This window comes from Calliphora vicina, chromosome 5 (genome assembly GCF_958450345.1).
Source record: "Calliphora vicina chromosome 5, idCalVici1.1, whole genome shotgun sequence".
NCBI lineage: Eukaryota > Metazoa > Arthropoda > Insecta > Diptera > Calliphoridae > Calliphora > Calliphora vicina.
Genome location: NC_088784.1, coordinates 73,284,953 through 73,306,525, shown reverse-complemented (window position 1 = coordinate 73,306,525; position 21,573 = coordinate 73,284,953). Strand labels below are relative to the sequence as shown.

Below are 21,573 nucleotides of genomic sequence, written 5' to 3'. Positions count from 1 at the left end.
ATACATTTTCAAAGTCATGTTGTGTTAGCTACATATGATTAAATTCAAACTATAAAGACAGTTTGGAACTTTTTGTTTAATTTTTAGGTTTAAGATAACCTAAATGTATTTTTAGTGTGTGCAGGCTAAAAATAGGAAGAAAGTCAATAAAACTGGTATGTCTAATAGTTGGCACTATATTCATAAACATTTAGTTAAAAAATTAAAGACTAAAAGGAATGTGGCCTTGATATTAATCAAATGGCGAATAAAGTTGATCGAATTCAATAATAATCTTCGTAATCCATTTAGATTTAAAGGTTCTTCCCATAGGATCTTTGAATTTTGACAGTTAAGAGCGGCCATATTGCTACATCTGTCGAATTGGCTGTCATTTATTCAGTTTGTTTTGCCAAATCACCATGGAGGGATATTATAAAATTGTTTTATTAAAATCGGTGTTCTGTTCGGGCAACTTTCTGTGCGCTTCTCCCATTTTACGGTTTAGCCATTTCTGGATGATTTGAGGGCATGGTCACCCTACGTGGAGGTGATGTGAACTGGCCACCGAAATCATCCAATTTGAGCCCGTTAGTATTTTTATCGTATAAAAGACAACACCAATTCCTACTAACATTCACAGTTCCTGAGCAGTGTTCCATTCGCTACATGTTAACTGATGAGAAAAAGGTGTGTTTAAACAGGCGCCACTAAATTTTAAATAAAACTTTAACTAAAACCAAATAAATCCTTAAAAACGAAAGGAATAACTTTAACTTTGTTGTCATTTAACTTTTTTTTTTGACGATGACCTAGTCATGGCAATAACGTACTACGACTCACTATACATTAAGGAGACAATAAAAACTCCGACCTACCCCCACGCCATCCTTCTGCAGTCTGAAATCAATTTCAATCTCACTGATTGCATGTTCGCAGTTGTGTTTTGTGTGTGTTTTTTTTTGTATGTGTGTCAGATAATGTCTGATAATCATTAAATGTTAAAGTGATAATTACAGGAGGTTTAATTTTAAGGAGTGGGATAAGTTAAACTAGTATAAAATAGATTGCTACAACTCTTACTCTTACTCAATATGTTTACATGGGAAACACTGAGTTACGAATGTGCTACAGAGCTACTATCCGAGGCAGAATTTGCGATTCTTGTCAATATTATTTACTGCTCCAAAAAACTATGTACCACCACAATATTGTAAAAATACCGAAAAATACAAACAGGTCTCTAATGAATCTTCTGCTTGCACATTCTATTGTCTGTTCAACATCACAGTCTCAAAGAGTATCAAAGCTAGGGTTCCTACTTAGCAATTCTCGGGAAATTTCTTAATAAGTCTTCTTTTTAAAGTTCCAGATTTTTAAAATTTCTGACAAAAAGTTTTCCTCTAACGGACATTTCTGTTATAGATAATTTTTCTTACATTTTTGCAAATTTTGTATTAGTTCCTCCTAATAACAATTAATTTCAAAACAAAAATTTCAAAAATTCCTATATAAAAAATTTCCCATCAAGGGAAATTTTAGTTTTAAGTGAATTTTTGAAAATTTTTATATTTTTGCAAAGTAAATTTCAAATTAAACAGAAATTTAATAAAATTGTTGAAATTTCCCGTTTACGAAAGAATTTCCCTCTAAGGGAAATTTTTGTTATAGACAATTTTTCTTAAATTTTTGAAAATTTTGTATTAGTTCATCCTATTAATAATTAATTTCAAAAAATTTACAAAATTTCCCCTATATAACAAAATTTCCCATCAAGGGAAATTTTAATTTTAAGTGAATTTTTGAAAAATTTTATATTTTTGGAAAATAAATTTCAATTAAAATGAAATTTAATAAAATTTTTTTTAAATTTCCCATTTACGAAATAATTTCCCTCTATGGGAAATTTTTGTTATAGACAAATTTTCATACATTTTTGAAAATTTTGTATTAGTTCATCATGATAATAATTAATTTCAAAAAATTTTCAAAATTTCCCCTATATAAAAAAATTTCCCTTCAAGGGAAATTTAAATTTTAAGTGAATTTTTAAAACTTTTAATAGTTTTGCAAACTAAATTTCAAATTAAACAGAAATTTAATAGAAATTTTGAAATTTCCCGTTTACGAAAGAATTTCCCTCTAAGGGAAATTTTTGTTATAGACAAATTTTCTTACATTTTTGCAAATTTGTTTTTAGTTTCTCCTAATAACAATTAATTTCAAAAAATTTTCGAAATTTCCCCTATATAAAAAAATTTCCCTTCAAGGGAAATTTTAATTTTAAGTGAATTTTTGGAAAATTGTATATTTTTGGAAAATAAATTTCAATTAAAATGAAATTTAATAAAATTTTTTGAAATTTCCCATTTACGAAATATGGGAAATTTTTGTTATAGACAAATTTTCTTACATTTTTGAAAATTTTGTATTAGTTCATCCTAATAATAATTAATTTCAAAAAATTTTCAAAATTTCCGCTATATAAAAAAATCCCTTCAAGGGAAATTTAAATTTTAAGTGAATTTTTAAAACTTTTAATAGTTTTGCAAAGTAAATTTCAAATTAAACAGAAATTTAATAAAAATTTTTAAATTTCCCGTTTACGAAAGAATTTCCCTCTAACATTTTTGAAAATTTTGTATTAGCTCCTCCCAATAACAATTAATTTCAAAAAATTTTAAAAATTTCCCCTATATAAAAAAATATCCCATAAAGGGAAATTTAAATTTTAAGTGAACTTTTAAAACTTTTATTAGTTTTGCAAACTAAATTTCAAATTAAACAGAAATTTAATAAAAATTTTGAAATTTCCCGTTTACGAAAGAATTTCCCTCTAAGAGAAATTTTTGTTAAAGAAAAATGTTCTTACATTTTTGAAAAATTTGTATTAGCTCCTCCCAATAACAATTAATTTAAAAAAAATTTAAAAATTTCCCCTATTTAAAAAATATCCCATAAAGGGAAATTTTAGTTTTAAGTGAATTTTTGAAAAATTGTATGTTTTTGCAAAGTAAATTTCAAATTAAACCAAAATTTAATAAAAACTTTGAAATTTCCCTTTTACAAAAAAGTTTCATCTAAGGGAAATTTTTGTTGAAGATAAATTTTCTTACATTTTTGCAAATTTTGTTTTAGTTCCTCCTAATAACAACTAATTTTGAAAAATTTTCAAAATTCCCCACATATAAAAAAATGTTCCATCAAGGGAAATTTTTGTTTAAGTGATTTTTTTAAAATTCCCCCTTATTAACAATTTAAAAATGTGCCATCATGGGAAATTGTAAATAGTGTTTAGTTCGACTTACTCTCAGTCCTTATTCTACCATACTTCTTTCCTTTCCTCTTTCATTATTATTTTTCGTTTTTTTTTCTTTTTTGCAAAATGTTATTAAACCTCAATTTCATTAGTTTTAGTTTAGGTCATAATTTCTTACCAATATTTTGTTGTTATTGGCTTTTTTTGCCTCTGCCTATAATGGAACCACCAATTTGAGTTCGGTTGATGCGAATATCCGTTTAAAGGTTGGCTTTCCATTTATTTGTGTTGCATGTTTAATAATAATTTTTAAATTAACGACTGTTTTCTTTTTTTTTCAATTCATTCCCATTTTTCATTAAGTTTTTATATATTGTTTTTATACTCATTGTGTTTTCTTTTTTTTACTTTTAGGTTACGTTACATTGTCAAAATGGCTTTGGCCGTTTCATTGCGTAGAGCTTTACTCATGCTACTCACCGCCACCATATTCGTTATAATGGTCTTGTACTGGAATCAGGGTGGCATCAAACCGCAATCATACATTAACACATACGAAAAGTTGGCGGGCAATCATGAGCAATTAAATGAATTTCCAATGTAAGTAGTAATTTCATTTTTGTAATCAAATAATCAAAATAATACAATAATTGAAAGTACATAAAATTTAATTAAATGAATTACTGAAAGTAATATTCTATAAAACATAAAAATTGCTTAAAATAAATTACTGAAAACGATTTCAATATTAATGTCATGAAAGTATTATATTACACTATATTGATGTTCGATGCTTCCACGATATAAAATTGTTGTCATTACTTTCTTATCATCCTTTATTTTCTCTCTAGACCCGTCGAAAAAATCTGGACCTACAAATGCGAAGGTGACAAATGTGTTCGCTATCATTTTCTCAGCATGCCGAAGGGCGAAAAACGAGTGCCTTTTATGACCTGTTCAATGACATGTGGCGACATTAACATTTGGCCACGTCCCACCATTAAAACGGGTGTTAGTTCTAAGTCACTTACCTTTTCCATGGACGATATACAATTGCGTCTAGACACTCCCTACACACAAGTGGAGACACATTTTCGCCAATCGTTTGAATTGTTTCTCAAGGATCTAAGGCGCATACAAAGACTAGACTTCAGGGAAGAAATGCCCGAGGTAGCTGAAAAGGGTACTGCCAATGTAGAACCCAATAGTCCGGATAATACACATGAAGCCAAGACCAGACAACAGCAGAGACGTTTTGCGGATGCCGGACAACATGAGTCACATCGTTTGAGGGGTGAGAATATAGCGGCTGCTTCAATATTGGCCAATGCATTTGGTTTGCGCAAACACAATGACATCGAAACGTTGACGGTGAATGTGGCCATACATAAATTTGCCGATATGCAGTTGAGTTTTGAAACAGATGAAAGTTATCAGCTAACAGCCAGTTGTAAGTAAAATTCATTTAATTTAAAAAAAAATATAAAAAATAGATTAAATAAATTACATTTTTGCAAATTCTGTATTAGTTCATCCTAATAATAATTAATTGAAAAAAATTTTCAATATTTCCTTAATAAAAAAATTTCCCATCAAGGGAAATTTTAGTTTTAAATGAATTTTTGAAAAAATTGTTTATTTTTGCAAAGTAAATTTCAAATTAAACCAAAATTAAATAAAATTTTTGAAATTTCGCGTTTACGAAAGAATTTCCCTCTAAGGGAAATTTTTGTTATAGACAAATTTTCTCACATTTTTGAAAATTTTGTATTATTTCCTCCTAATAACAATTAATTTCAACAAATTTTGAAAATTTCCCCTATATAAAAAAAATCCCTTTAAGGGAAATTTTAGTTTTAAATTAATTTTTGAAAAATTGTATATTTTTGCAAAGTAAATTTTAAATTAAACCAAAATTTAATAAAATTTTTGAAATTTCCGGTTACGAAAGGGAAGTTTTTGTTATAGACAAATTTTCTTATATTTTTGAAAATTTTGTATTAGTTCCTCCTGATAATAATTAATTTCAAAAAATTTTCAAAATTTCTTTATATAAAAAAATTTCCCATCAAGGGAAATTTTAGTTTTAAGCGAATTTTTGAAAAATTGTATATTTTTGCAAAGTAAATTTCAAATTAAACCAAAATTAAATAACATTTTTGAAATTTCCCGTTTATGAAAGAATTTCCCTCTACGGGAAATTTTTGTTTTAGACAAATTTTCTTACATTTTTGCAAATTTTGTATTAGTTCCTCCTAAAAACAATTAATTTCAAAAAATTTTAAAAATTTCCCCTATATAAAAAAATTTCCCATCAAGGGAAATTTTAGTTTTAAATGAATTTTTGAAAAATTGTATATTTTTGAAAAGTAAATATCAAATTAAACCAAAATTTAATAAAATTTTTTAATTTCCCGTTTACGAAAGAATTTCCCTCTAAGGAAAATTTTTGTTATTGAAAAATTTTCTTACATTTTTGAAAATTTTGTATTAGTTCCTCCTAATAACAATTAATTTCAAAAAAATTTTAAAATTTCCCCTATATAAAAAAAAATCCCTTCAAGGGAAATTTAAATTATAAGTGAATTTTTAAAACTTTTTATATTTTTGCAAACTAAATTTCAAATTAAACAGAAATTTAATAAAAATTTTTAAATTTCCCTTTCACAAAAAATATTTTATCTATGGGAAATTTTTGTTGAAGATAAATTTTCTTAAATTTTGGCAAATATGTTATAAGTTCTTCTTAATGAAAAATATTTTATGACAATTTTATAAATATCCCTTATATAAAAAAATTTCCCATCAAGAGAAATTTTAGTTTTGAAAAGTTTTATATTTTTGCAAACTAAATTTCAAATTAAACAGATACATTTTTAATAAAAATTTTGAAATTCCCTTTTTACAAAAGTAAAAGGGAAATTGCCAGTTATAAGTAAAATTCATTTAATTAAAAAAAATATAAGAAATAGATTAATGAAATAAAATTTTAAATTAAATTACAGATGAGAAGCGACACTATAATGTACAAATAACAGCCAATTCATTTTTTGGTGCCCGCCATGGCCTGAGCACATTACAGCAACTCATTTGGTTCGATGATGAGGAAAACCAGCTGCGCATTCTGTCCAAAGTTGTGGTAATCGATGCTCCTAAATTTAGATATCGGGGCCTAATGTTGGACACTTCACGTCATTATTTCTCAGTAGAGGCTATAAAACGCACAATTGCCGGCATGTCATATTCAAAACTTAATCGTTTCCATTGGCACATGACCGATTCACAAAGTTTTCCCTACATATCCAAATACTATCCAGAGTTGGCGGCCCATGGCGCCTACTCAGATAGAGAAACGTATACGGATGCGGATGTAAGAGAAATTACAGCATTTGCAAAATTACATGGTGTACAAGTGATACCGGAAATCGATGCGCCCGCACATGCGGGCAATGGCTGGGATTGGGGTCCCAAGCGTGGCATGGGCGAGCTGAGTTTGTGTATAAATCAACAACCTTGGAGTTTTTATTGTGGTGAACCTCCTTGTGGCCAACTTAATCCTAAGAATAATAATACGTTTTTAATTTTACAACGTCTCTACGAAGAGCTACTTAATTCAACGGGACCCACCGACTACTTTCATTTGGGTGGCGATGAGGTGAATTTGGAATGTTGGGCTCAGTATTTTAATGATACCGATTTGAGGGGACTATGGTGTGATTTCATGTTAAACGCTATGGCTCGGTAAGTATTTAGCTTTTAAAGATTTTAACAATAATTTATTTAATTTGTTTTTCTTTTTTATAAAATTTCTAGTTTAAAAATAGCTAATAACAATGTGGAACCAAAAATAGTATCAGTCTGGTCGAGTGGTTTAACCAACACTCGCTGTCTTCCTAAAGCACAATTTGCGGTACAAGTTTGGGGCGGCAGTACTTGGCAGGAAAATTATGATTTACTCGATAATGGTTTTAATGTGATATTTTCTCATGTGGATGCCTGGTATTTGGATTGTGGTTTTGGAAACTGGAGGGCAACAGGTGAGTTTAAATATTAGTTAAATTGAATAGTTGATGTAATTAAAGGAATTGTTTGTGTTTTTTTTTAGGGGATGCTGCCTGTTCGCCGTATCGTACTTGGCAAAATGTTTACAAACACCGTCCTTGGGAACGCATGCGTTTAGATAAAACCAGAAGAAAACAGGTAGGATATTAAAAACTGGTGGAGATGAGACTGCTCTAAATTTATATGGAGAAATATATTATATTGTTATAGATATCCTAGGAAATTATTATCAATTTGCTGAAAAATTTTGTTTTTGAAGATTTCTTTTCTGAATTAATGTTAACAAAATCGTAACCTAATTAAATTATCTTTCTATGATATATAAATGGCGCTACGAACAAAGCTAAGTCCACATAATTGGGAACTTTGGGAATAAACTCCCAAGAAAGTAATATAAATCCCCAAACTAGAAATGAACTAGACCTCCTGGTTTGAGTTTAAAGATAAAATAAATCTCCATTCTTTATTTTTAATTCAAAACAAAATTGGTCTGTCCTATGAGCATAGTAGCACAAACCCTGTGGTTTGCAGTTAGTCATGCTGTCCAGAAAAATCTTAACTATGCGAAGTCGGTGTTGGAATAACATTAGAGTTTTAAACCTCTAGGTCCGGTCAAACGCCGCATAAATAGAACACTTTATGAATCGAAGCCAAAATTCAACCCACACCTGAATTCGGAGCAATTCACTCCGCCATATTTTATAATATCGGAATAGTACGAACCAGCCCAAAAGAAATATATTCTAAATTATAGTTGCAAAGAATTTTTGAATAAATATTATTAATCGAACATAACTTTGTTTTCCCAAACTTTTTTCATTCATAATAAGAATATGTTCATAAATATTATATGTAAATTGTACATGACGGAATTAGTCTAACACCCACATTAAAGTATACCGATCGTCTCGAAATCAATTTCTGAGTCGATTAAAAGATGTCCGTCCGCCTGGCTGTCCATGTAAATCTTGTGCGAAAAGTAGAGTTCGCAATTTTGAAAATATTCAATCAAATTTGGCACATACACGAGAACGAAGCCTATTGAAACTGGCTAAAATTGGTAAGCTTAATTATTTTCACAACTTACCCATGCTATCCACAAAACAACGAGAGTTTTGTTTCATGTAGTACATGAATTTTCCATGATGACCAACGCATGGTAAATATTTTTTTAAGCTAGGATAGGTTATGTTATGAAGGCAGCCAGTATTAACCAGCTCATTGGGGTCCATAAATTGGTCCCTTTGTGATACCTTAAGGACCCTCAAGTCCTCAAGAGGTCCTTCACATGTCGGAAATGGGTTCAGAGCCCAAACAAGCTGACGCACGTATGAACTAATCCATCTTCCTGACGCCTACAGTAGATATATCCGCTAGACCGTGCAAAAACGGACTACCTATTATCGAAGTCCGAGCCCCTGATTGAGCAGGGCAAAGACATAGGAGATGTTCAACCATTTCCTCCACGTCTTCATCATGGCTACTTCTACAGAAGTCATTGTATGGAGTGTTCAGTCTCCTAGCATGCGAACAAATCAAGCAGTTTCCCAGTAAGCACGGATATCAAAATTCGCAGCCGAACCCGTGATAGCCCCGTGGGAGACATTGACATATGATTAGGGTTTTTATACAAATTTCCCGGGAATTTTGCCAATTTTTCACTACCCGATTCCCGGGATTTTTAGTCGGGAATCCCGGGAATTAAAAATTGACTAAAATACATAGAAAACAAGTTAGAACTCTATTTTTTCACCAAAAAAACAGTGAAAAGTTGTTTACAGTTTTTTGCTTATATCTCGGCAATAATAGACCGCTTATTATTATTTATTTGGGGTTTTTCGTATGAAAATTTAAAAAGTAAATTCATTATTTATAGAATTTATTTCTTATTGAATCATTCTAATTTCTTTATTTCTTTTTCAAATCCATAACAAAATAGCTTCAAAAATTTATTAAATGGTTAAATTTTTCTTCAATTCAAATCTAGTACATCACAATTAAGACAATTTTTGTCAATTAATTTTGTAAATGATTGATTGAACAAAAATTTAATCATTCAAAGTTTGGATAAATTCTGTTATTAAATAACTTTAAAATTAATTAAATTAAATATTAAGAATGGATTTATGGAATGAAAGGCTGACATTCTTTAATTGCGGATTAAGATTTTAGTGAAATAAGCTCAAATTTTATTAATTAATTCGAAGCTCTGATATTTAATAATTATAACACTAAGTTTTTATATGAAATTTGGCTGTAATATTCCTAATTTACAGTATCATTATATATTTCGGGAATAGCCGGGTACCCGGGAATGTAGAGAAAAATTTTACCGATTCCCGGGAATCAAAAAAGGTCGGTAAATTAAAAACCCTACATATGATGGTCAAAAACGGGCCATGTGAGCCTGAATCATCCCACAGTAGGTGGATTTACGCTAGACAGCCGCCAAAAATATAGCCAACTTGAATGACGTCGAAATATGGTTGATTAAAATGTCCAATATTTTATTATACCCTTCACCATGAGTGGATATAAGGAAAAAACCGGGACAGTCTCGATTTTTACCCTATTTTTGATCTATATCTGGATTACTAAGTCATTAATATAGACATTTCATATTTTCAAAATCCATTGCAGCGATTTATATAATGCTATAGTAAGTTGGACCTACAATGCGTCAAAATCGGGAAAAATATTTTTTAACCCGAATTTTATTTTTCATCAAAAATTTTTTTTCCAACAATTTTTTTTTAAACATCAAAAAATAAATTTGAAAAATCTTTTTAAAAAAAATTAAAAAAACAAAAAAAAATTTTTTTTTAAAAAACAATTAAAAAAAATTCATTTTGTTTAAATAAAAATATTTTTAAGGTGAAGGGTATATAAGATTCGGCACAGCAGAATATACATAGCTCTTACTTGTTTTACATTAATTTGTTTTGTATAATTACATTTTAAAATGTTTCTGATGGAATTATCGAATTACTTCGTTAGCAAATGTTTAATGATTTCTTGCGAACTTTAATTTTCTCATATTAAGGTTTTAGGAGCATACTTGAAGTCAATGGCCCTTAGAGCCAAAAACATTGATATATAATACTTTAAGATCCGTCTGTAAATGTCTATGTTCGGAAAAAATATATTTTTTTTCGAAACTGCTTTGCAAAAATTTAATCATTTAATGGTTTAGCAAACTTAGGGCCGTTTTAGGGTATTATCTTTTTTCCCAACGAAAAACTGCAGATTAAAGAAATTTGGTTTTCTGAATTTCTCATTTGCTTCTATTCTGTCGCAAAGCTTCCAATTATTTATTTATCGTACAGATAAATTCAATCAGCTGACTGCTGTTCATAGTTTTTATGTGTGTTTGTAAAAGAAATTAAATAAATTTTATAAAAAAAGTTTAATAGAGGAATTAACATTAATTTGATGGATGATGAACTCGAAGAACATGAGTTCCAAGTGAATGCTGAAAGTTTATCATGCCTACCTGGCAGACATGCAGGATAGTGAATTTTTCAAAAGATTCCGGCTGTCGATGGCCACATTAAACAGCTGATTTATGTAAACATGTTGTCAACTGTTCACATCTATTTTGAGAGGTATTGCCATCTGAAAATAATGTTTTCTGTCGGTATATTGAGAAAACCGAAATTGTTAACGGACAGTTTATCGCCCTAATAAATTTATGTCGACATTTAGTTACAGGCAGTTTGTCGATACATTGAGAAAACGGGCCTTAATGTTTGAAATTATTTTGTATAATAAATTACAAAATTATTAAAATTGCATTAAAGTTTTAATATATATTTTTCGTTTTATTTATTTGTTTCTTTAGGTTTTAGGCGGCGAAGTTTGTCTTTGGACAGAACAAGTTGATGAAGGTCAACTGGATAATCGGTTATGGCCCAGATCTGCCGCTCTGGGTGAAAGGTAAGTTGTTGTCTCAAAAACTATTAAAAATTAAGATTAAATTATTGTACGGAAATAATAAAATTCAAGTAAATTTACTTAATGATTTCGATACTCTGTTTTCAATAAAGTCCCTATTGGAAGACCATTTCTTCCAATAGAGACTTCGGGACTTTGACATTTGATAGCGGGCATATTTTTGAAGCAATATCAGTGAAATTGGATGTCATTTAATCAGCTTCTTTTGATAAATCCCCAAGGACGGATATAGCGTTCAACAACAGGTGAAAATCATCTCTCGGCCGGATCAATCTCATTCATAATATCAAAGAAAAAATAATTGATCATGGTGCGGTAACGATCTCCATTAACTGTAACGCGAGCTCCGGCTTAATTTTTGAAGAAATAAGGTACGATGATGCATTTGTCTGGGTATAATGGAGTCTGTAGGTTCTTCTGTTGTGGATTGGTCTCACTCAAACCCGTTAAGCCAAAAATTAGCCCAATCGCTGAACAAAATTTTGCGATAAAACATTCTTCTATAATATGCACTAATCTATGTCTGATTTCCAATGTAAATTTGGATAGGTAGCGTTGTTCAAGTGTCAATCTATTCATGATGATTTCCCTGAGTATACTGATCATAAATGCCAAAACGTGAGCGCAGTATGAAAGTTCGTTTGACAGTTAACCCTTTCATAAATTCTAACGGCCTTTAAATAGAATTAAAATAACTCTAAAAATTTTTTATTTAATATCTAAAGTTCAAAGTTGAATTTTATTATTTCCCTTACATTTACTAAATGAATTAAAACAATTATTTATCCTTTTCTTAGATTATGGTCTGATCCCGATGATGAACACGATATCGATACAGTGCCACAAGAAGTCTTCAAACGCATGTCTGTATTCCGCAATCGTCTCGTTGAATTGGGTCTTAAGGCCGAACCCATATTTCCAAAATATTGTGCTCAAAATCCTGGTGAATGTATTTGATATTTTTTGTAAATATTCTAAATATATAATGACAGCTGACAGAATGTCATTGTCATTATACAAAATCAATCAAGTTATGCGAACCACAGCAGCAACAACAACAAAAAAAGACTTCATATATGTTATGAAATGTTAAGAATATTTTTAATTTAAGTTTTAAACTATGTTTCTCCTCTAAACCCTTAAAGTTCTAGAATTTATACAACAAACTAAACAAAATACCCCAAAACAAAGACAAGCCAAATATCATGCATGTTTTTTTTTAGATTTTAGGAATATTTTCTACAAAACAAACAACAAAAAAAATGGTTTCGTATTGAAATTTTTTAAAAGAACTAATAACACATTTTTTAACACTTTATAATACTGGAAAATAAGAAAGAAGTTAGCCCATTTTGTTCTACAATATATTTTTTTATTTGTGTTTTTTTTTTTTTGTTATTAGAATAATATTATAGATTATTTTAGTTAGAATTACAACTCATACCTCTATTTTTCTTTATTATGTATAATTTGTTTGGATTATTTTCACGCACATACACACTCACATACACTAATACAAATTCTAACACACTTTTCTCAAAAAAAAAAAAAAATTATAAAGAAAAATCCTAATGAAAGTTGTGTAATTAAGAGTATATGGATTTAGATTTTAGATTTCTTTGTAAGAATCTTAAAAAGTAAAGTAAAACCGAACAAAACAAAAGAAAAAAACAAAATATTATTGCTAAGATCAGGCTTAGAATTGATTAAACGATAAAAGTAAAAGATAAAAAGAATATTTATATATTTTAATTTTTGAGTGATACCAGGTGACCTTAAATAAATTCAAAGAATAAAAATTTATTAAGAGAGATATAAAAAATCATTACAAAAAAGCCTAAACATTTAAACAAAATAGTAAACTATTTAAATATACATACAACTTTAAGTTTTTGTTATTCAAATTTTTTATAATACTTTTTTTTTAATTTAATTTTTTATTTAGATGTTTGCAACATAATTTTAATACACTCGTTAAAAATATTGTAATAATTTCCAGGTTGTACTTGAGAAATGCTTTTAATTTGATTTTAGTTTTTATAAGAAAAATGCAGCAAAAAAACATGCACGAAAAAATCTAAGCATACAGAACACAAGTTAAAACAAAAGGCTGTAGTTAAGTGAACCAAATAACGCTTAAATATCGAAAACAGTTCATTGTGTTCCTTAGATATGATTAAAATATAATAAATTCATAAGTTCAAAGTGAAATAATCTAATCATACAAATTGCTATAACCTTTATTTTATGTAAACAGTTGCTGCTTTTCTGGGCTCCAAATCTAGGGCTCACATCATAGATGACAACTAGATAGGTAACTGAGAGCCACCTAATTCATGAGAATGTATTGAAATGTACATATTTTGTTATTGTATCACCTAAAGAATGAGTCAGAAAAAACTTATACACCACCAACTTATGCTTGATCCATAATGTTATTCACCCCTATTATGTATGTCGTTGTCACTTCGAGTCGACATCGACATCACCTCAACGCTAAATCGGTATTTACTAAGTCCACTTTTACAATGCAGAAATTGAAAGGTAGAGATTTTTCTCATTCTCTTTTGAACTAACCTAAACCCATGGTACACTTAGAAAGGTGACTGCTATGAAACAGCTGATTATTTTTTTTTATTCAGTTTGAATTGTCAATTCACTTGTGGTTGTTGTAGCGAAAAATACAACAAACCCAAAAGCAAAAACAACAACAACAACAGGAAACTTTGACAGTTCACCTACTTTTTGACAAAAACAAAGTACCTGTTGTTTTTGTATTGTAGTGATGCAGTCACCTTTCTAAGTGTGCCCTGCCTAAACCTGTATAACAAACACTCTACCTCTTCAACCCCTCGCCTACAAACTTCGTCTGTCTGCCTTTCAATGTCTGTATTGTAAAAGGGGACTAACAATGTTGTGTTGATGTCGACTTGTTATCGATAATTTAAAAGAAATAAGTATCATCCCTATGCATTTCGTGACAGCTGTTGAATTGTATTTATTATTCGTATAAAAAATTTATTTTTCTATTGGATTCCAGTGAAACAAACAGATCCTTAGGCTTCAATGTAATGAAAAGAAGCTATGATTTGAATATTTCGAACACCGGCTTCGCTAGTAAATATTTCATATGCAGGCGGCACCCGGCCGTGCGAAATAATTTTTTAGGTACCGTGAAATAACTCCCAAATGAAATAAATCCCCACGAAAAGATGAAATAACACCCAACTAATTTTTCATACAACTTAGGACTTATTTCATTATGAAACAACTCCTACGCATAGGGAGTTATTTCATAATTTTTTGTTGGGAGTTATTTCATAATACAATAACTCCCAATGAATTTTTTTTTTTTGGGTTTTATTTCATTTTATTTTGGGAATTAGGAGTTATTTCACTGTATTGGGAGTTATTTCATTTTTGTTGGGTTCTACTTTGCAAAAGCAGAACCCATAAATATCAAAAACTGGCTTCGCAAAACCGGCCGGCAATGCAAAAAACTGTTCAGAGCGAAGTCAGTTTTTGATACACCCCTGAGGAGTAAACCTTAGCGCTCGGCCAAAGGCCGGCAATGCAAAACAAATTTTCTGAGTGAAGCCAGTTTTTGACACATCCTAGAGGAGTAAAACTTTGCGCTACGCCATAGGCCCGCAATGCAAAAAATGTTTGGTGAGAGAAGAATAATTTCACTTTTGAAGTTCCTTTTTTTAGATTACATAAATAAATTGCTTCGGTTTGGGAATTATTTCATTTCTATTGGGAGTTATTTCGCTTTTTTGGTAGTAATATTTTTAAAATTATGAAACCGCCGATTATTGTGAGTAATTTCATTTTACCCTTTGGTAGTTATTTCATTTTTCAAGTTTGGGAATTATTTAATTTTTGATGGAAATTATTTCATAGGGAGTTATTTCATTGGGAGTTATTTCATTTGGGAACTATTTCATGGTACCCAGTGGCAGGATAAACTTTATTATTTTGTTTACAATACATAAATCCGCTAATAGAAAAATTTTTTAAGTGATTTGAAATGTGTCAATAAAACTAACTTAAGCCTGAGTTCATCCCAACCATGTTTAAAATTAATTGAAATAAATAAAATAAAAATAAATTTCAGTTCTAAGTTCTGCCATTACGGTTTCAAATTGCTTTCCATTGTTGATTTTAATTCTTTTAATTTCTGTAATCGCAATTACATATTTTTAATTTTTGTATGTCGTTGTCAAATATCGTGTCGACAGAAAATACTCGTTTGAAGTCAATGTCGACTTTAATGCGCCTTAGAAAATTGCAAATTGCTGTCAATAGTTACCAATTGTTATCGATATTGACTTCGCAAATACCATTTGGTGCCGTCGACGTGACTTTGTGTTGACAATGACTTACATAATAGGGGTGATTATTTTTTTTTAATCACGCTAGCTTTAAAAATATGTCAGATATTATCTTTTCTAAATCATTTGAAAGTTGAAAATGAACATAATTAAAACATTTCAAAAAATCCAATAAGGACTTTCAAAAAAATAGCAAAAGATCTGATCGTCACATTCACCCCTATCGCGAATCAATATTTCACATGAAATATGTTCCCTTTTCCTTTTTTCGTTCATCAACTTTGTTCACGAGAAAAAATTCCCCATGTTGTGGAATTTTTAGATGGAATTTTGTAAACAATAAACTGCTGTTACGAACAAAATCAACTACTGTGAATGAAAAGTTCATGGGGAATTTCACGATAGGAATTTTCCCTACGAGGGAAATCAATATTTCATGGGAACAAATTGTTTCCAAAGTCATTAAACAGTATAAGGAAGACTTGAACATTGAAAGAAAACCTGGAACAGGAAGAAAAAAAGGCCCAACAGATATTGGTAAGGCAAACGAATTCGAACAACTCTTTCGAAAAGCACCAGCAGTAGTGTTCTATCAGAAAAGCAGCTCATAAAGTTAAATGCTCTGATTCTTTTGTGCGCCGAGCCAAAGAGTTGAAGTCGTATAAAGTTCAGAAAGTTCCAGATCGCAATGCGGTAAAGAACAAGCGAAAAAATGTATGTAAAATTTTATTAAAAAAAATACATCTGTTGTGTTATTACTACATTAAGCTGGCCATACACGGAATGATTTGTTCGCCTGATTTGTGATTGAAAATTTTCAATTATTTTATTTTTTTTCGTGCGCGCACAGCCCCATTGACTAGTCGAACACGAACAACTCGCACTCACAAATAACCCGTGTGTGGGCTGCTTTACTGGCTGGACTTCAAGACATAGTAAATACACTTACGTCAAACAGTGAAACATACGGCCTAAAGATTAAAATAAGAAAAACAAAATATATGATTCTTAGTAGAAAAAATAAAAACCATATTAAAAATAAGAAACTCCTACATCGATAGAGTACATTGCTTTAAATAACTCGGTGTTACAATCAATGACCAATGGGATTGTTTGAAAGAAATCAGATGCCGTATTGAAATGGATGCAAGAGATTCGTTTTTTAAATATAAAAAATTTTTTACCAGTCAGTTCTACTCTATGCAATGGAGGTATCGGCCATAAAAGCAATAAATATAAAAAGGTTGGATGCCTTTGAAATGTGGATCTATCGAAGAATACTCAAAATATCATGGACTCACTTTATATCGAACAGCGAAGTACTAAGAATAATTAACCGCGGTATTGGGCTCCTAGTTAGGAAAGGCAGCATATTTGGGCCATATTATTTTTTTTACGTATTTTAAGAGGAAGAAGGGAAACTACTTAACAACATCATGGTGTAGACTGGTATCCGAGTATGTAAGAAATATTTTGAGCGATGCGAGAAATAGAGATATTGAGAGATTTATGAAATTGTTTGAAATATAATCGAATCAAATGTAATTATTATATTGGTCTCTAATCGGCAAATAAAGAAGAGGTGTGATGGATGATTAAACTTGTGTACTGGTAGACTTTTCCCAACATCCGGCTCAAGATTTTTATGTGGCTGATGGACGGGGTAATATACATATATGGCAAACAATAATGTAAATTTTGTACTACGGGTGGCAAATCCACCCAACTGTCCAGAACTTCGGCCTTCGGTCCGATTTTAAGCATATGTCCAAAAAGGTAACATAAGCAACTATAAAATCATTAATGGGAGTAGGAGCGGAAAAAGTGGATAAATTTATAAATACCGAGTAATATGCCAATATTTTAATCTTTAATGAATTTGTACAATATTTGAATCAATCTACGTAATTTTGAGAAAGTACATATACGTTTTTTCTGGCTCAATATTTATGATGATTCAATGCATAGTGTTTAGGTTAGGTTCCAGGGGCAGCCACTCGTCAAGCAGCTCACTTGGGATCCATTCAAAACTGATCCCATTATGATACCAAAGGGGTAAACAGTAGTGTCTCCTAGTTGTCTCCGAGTTAAACCAACCAGATTTCCTGATGAAAGAGTAAATTTGCCTAAGATTTATCCTTGATAGCTCATCCAAGCATGATAGGAATGGGATTCCGAGAATGCGTTCGCTTAGCTTTGTCCTCATTGTGACAGCTTCTACAGTAGTCGTTGTACCGTAGACCCAGTCTTCTAGCAAGTGTCTCAACTATACAGTGTCCTGTAATAAGATAGACAATTATCCTTATTTGCTCACGACGGAATTCCATAAGTGAAATACCAGAAAAGCGATCGATCGCCTCATTCATCATCGCATCCCTTTTGGCCAATTCATCTGCTATACAATTACCCTGATTTTTATAGTTTCCAACGACCTATATAAGCGTTATCCTAGAATGTAAAAAAACGTGGTGTTAGTAATGTAAGCAATTTCTCTTGAAGTGAATCTTTAGTGTAACAATGTCTGGGATTTTATAGATGGGGGTATATTTATTTTGTCATTCCGTAACACATCGAAATATTCATCGCAGACCCACAAAAATATATATAATCTGGGCCCCATAATATTCTAAGACGATCTAGTAATGTCCATCCGTCTGTCTGTCTATTGAAAACACAATAGGACCCAAACGAAAGGAGCCATCTGGATCCAAATACTCTATTTTTGTTTGGTATTGAAAATTGACAATATCGATCCATGATTTCACTTAGCCCCCATATAAATTTCCACCCGGAATACTGTTTGAGCAGTCATAAATATGTTAATTATGCGGCAATCGTGATAAAATTTTGCACAAATTAATTCTAAGTACTCTGAAATTATACTGTTAACTATGGCGAAAATCCGACAACATTTGTGCCTGGTCCCCATACAAGGCCTCCCTCAGAAAAGATTATTGAACATTCATAATTGTCTTATAATAATTAATATCGTAGTGAAATTCGACAATAAACAAGTTTTCTATGAACCTAAATATTTGTGACAACTTTTGTGAGGATCGTTCCATAATTGAATCTACCCAATTTAAGAGTTTCTTAAAGCCGAAAATGTTAAAAAGCTTATGAGCTGTTAGTCAAACATTTCCGATACCTTTTGTTTTATCTGCTCAAAGATTTCTCTCAAACATTAAGCCTTTATTAAATGCTTTAACTGTCATGTATCTCCTTTGAAAAATTTGGGTTCAGATGATTTTAATTATTTTAACGTAAAAACAGTTTCCTTTCTCTTGATATATAATGAAGGTATTCACGTTAGCGTTTTTAACCCTTGAGGACTTTTGCGAAAGTGAATGGATAAAAAATGGTATCATAAATTATTCTTAAATGTCAAATTAAAGTGTGCAACAGAAACGAATAGAAAAGTACTGAAAATAGTTTCCAATATTTTGAAAATTTTTTTACGAGTGTGTTAAGATCAATGAATCAAACTCATGTTATTAAATTGGTTAAGCAGCTTTTAGAATCTCATACGGCAATATTTATACAAAATTCGAGTAAAAATTTTATATGAAAATTAACTCTAAAAGTAGGTTTTTTTTACAAAATTTAATTCCGGAAGCGGAAACACGACTGGGAAAACAATTTTCAAAATATTTTATGAAAAATACTCAAAAACTATTTGAAAACTGAGTGATTTTCATTAAAAAAATTAAAAATAATTTTGCGGTGGTGTTTCTGAATCAGGCTCTTAAACAAAATTTAAAAACCAATTTTCGTTCCTGTTACTCATATTTTATTTCTTTATTTAGAATCATTTTTTGTTTAAATATATAGTTTATATAAGGTATTGTTTTTAAAGCTTTGTTTTCAAGCGTAATAAATAGTTTCTTTTAATTGAAATATTTAAAATCAAAAATAAATAGTACATTTTGTTTTAAATAGATAAATTTCTTTTATTTTATTAAGTTTAAAGTTTTGTTTTCTTTTTTTTTTTTAAATAATACAATAAATAAACTCATGTATATATATCTCTTATAATCCCCATATATACATATATACTATATATTTAAAACAAATATGTAGTTAGTTTAAAACAAACTTCACTCCTCCACACACATAAAACGTCTTAAAACTATTGAAGAAATACTTTAAACAAAATTATAGTAAAAATCTTTAACAAATCTGGTTTATTTTAAAATGCTTTCATTTTCTACAACTTCATTATTTTATATAGAAGAAATTGTAAGAAATTATTTAACAAACTAAAAAAAGAAAAATGAGAAAAATACGTAAATAAAATTTATGTTTATTTATATTATATAAGATTGATTAAGTAAAAACTGTAATAATTATTAGTTTTATATTTATATACATATATATATATAATTGTACTTATCTAAATCAGAAAAATCTAAGAAAATAAATAATTAAAGAGAGAACAAAACAAAGGAAATCATTAATGTTGATTTTTGATATTTATATGTAGAAAATACATAAGTTTCTGTCATGCTGATATTATAGTTTTTTTTATAAATAAATTTGTTTAAAATTAAAAGAAAATATATAAATTTTATATTATATTTGGTATAATTTAGTCTTTATTATTATTACAAATAATATATATAAATCTAATTGAAATTTATTTTCTATTTTGATTAGTTAAATATTCTTATTTAAATAAAAATTATTGTAAATAAAATTTCAATTAAAAAGTTTAAATAAAATTATTTGTATCATTTTATTATGGCTATTAACGTGTCAAGTCCACTTACATATTATGAAAATTGTGATTTGAATAAAAATAGGGTCAAACTTGTATTAATCATTTACAAAGTTTTTGTTTATGATGTAAAACATTTTGAATTTGTAGATTTTATTTTGAAATTTATTCAAAGTATAAGCCATTGTTAGCTATGAACTTTTCCCATCTTTCTGGCAACATATGGATTCCGAGCCAAAAGAACTGCCCATCTTTTGAGGCCTTCTTTCGGATACTCTGTTCTGAAGTGAAAAGTATCCCAGAAAAATTGAATAAACCTATTTTACAGGAAATTGTCCAACGATTTCAAATATGCCAATCTTATTACAATCGGATTTTGTTCAGAAAATATCGCCCTTCAAGTTGACTGATTTTCAGTGTTCAAAAAAACAGACAATTTTTAGGTTGTTGTTGTAACAGTTTGATTGTGACCGATTGTTCTTTCCTGGGTGAAGAAAAACTTTCGGTTTATACAACTGTCGCTGAGTTGACAATCTTTGAATATGATTCGGGTCGTTCCGGAACGGAGATCCAATTGTCATGGGAACGACCTATTTTAGGAAATGTGGTTCGATTGCAGCTACAGTATCTCGAAAACTAGATAACGGATCGTCATTCATTTTGATTCTATTGATAGATATTGTTACGAAATTGTACTTGAATTCAAATATAACGATTTTAACGGCTGATTTAAAGTTGCATAATGCTTTCAAATAGCAGTGCCCAAACTTTAACATATATGTGGGCATTATTAACATTGAATAAAAGCTTTCAGTTGACCATTGATCGTAAGTTGGCAACGCTGTTTGCTGCGACCGTATATTCGAATTCGAATATTCAGTTAAAGAACATTGTAGAAAGTACACCACAGATGGCGTATGTATTAGAAACCTCTAGACAGTTATAGAGAAATCTATAGTGCTGATGGCAGTGTTATAAATCGTGGCAGAGGTTGCAGTCGTTAGTTGAGTTTATCAGAGACGCTATTCGAATAAACATCAACTGAGTGCCTTAAAGTGTGCTGTATTTTTCAAGTAAATTCGTGTACATTATAAATAGTGTCTGTATTTCTGCGAATTTATAAACGTGTATAAAAAACATTGAGTGACTATTTAATTATGTGGTTGTTGTACATTTTAAATAAATAAAGAGTTGTTACAATTTTTAAACTACTAAACGGCTTTTGCAGTCAAAAGTATCCGGTTTATTTAAAGGAAGTAAACAAACGT

General features: G+C 29.8%; 1 protein-coding gene across 1 annotated transcript in view; it reads left to right on the top strand.

Annotated features, from left to right (window-relative positions):
* fdl (fused lobes) overlaps positions 1-13,158 on the top strand; it is a 122,511-nt gene extending 109,353 nt beyond the window's left edge. The window contains exons 2-8 of the mRNA XM_065513653.1: positions 3,653-3,838; positions 4,090-4,688; positions 6,244-6,979; positions 7,052-7,275; positions 7,344-7,438; positions 11,142-11,236; positions 12,052-13,158. Coding sequence (XP_065369725.1) covers positions 3,672-3,838; positions 4,090-4,688; positions 6,244-6,979; positions 7,052-7,275; positions 7,344-7,438; positions 11,142-11,236; positions 12,052-12,211 — 2,076 coding nt within the window. The 5' untranslated portion in view covers positions 3,653-3,671 and the 3' untranslated portion in view covers positions 12,212-13,158. The remainder of the gene's footprint in view (positions 1-3,652; positions 3,839-4,089; positions 4,689-6,243; positions 6,980-7,051; positions 7,276-7,343; positions 7,439-11,141; positions 11,237-12,051) is intronic.
* The last annotated feature ends 8,415 nt before the right edge of the window (positions 13,159-21,573 follow it).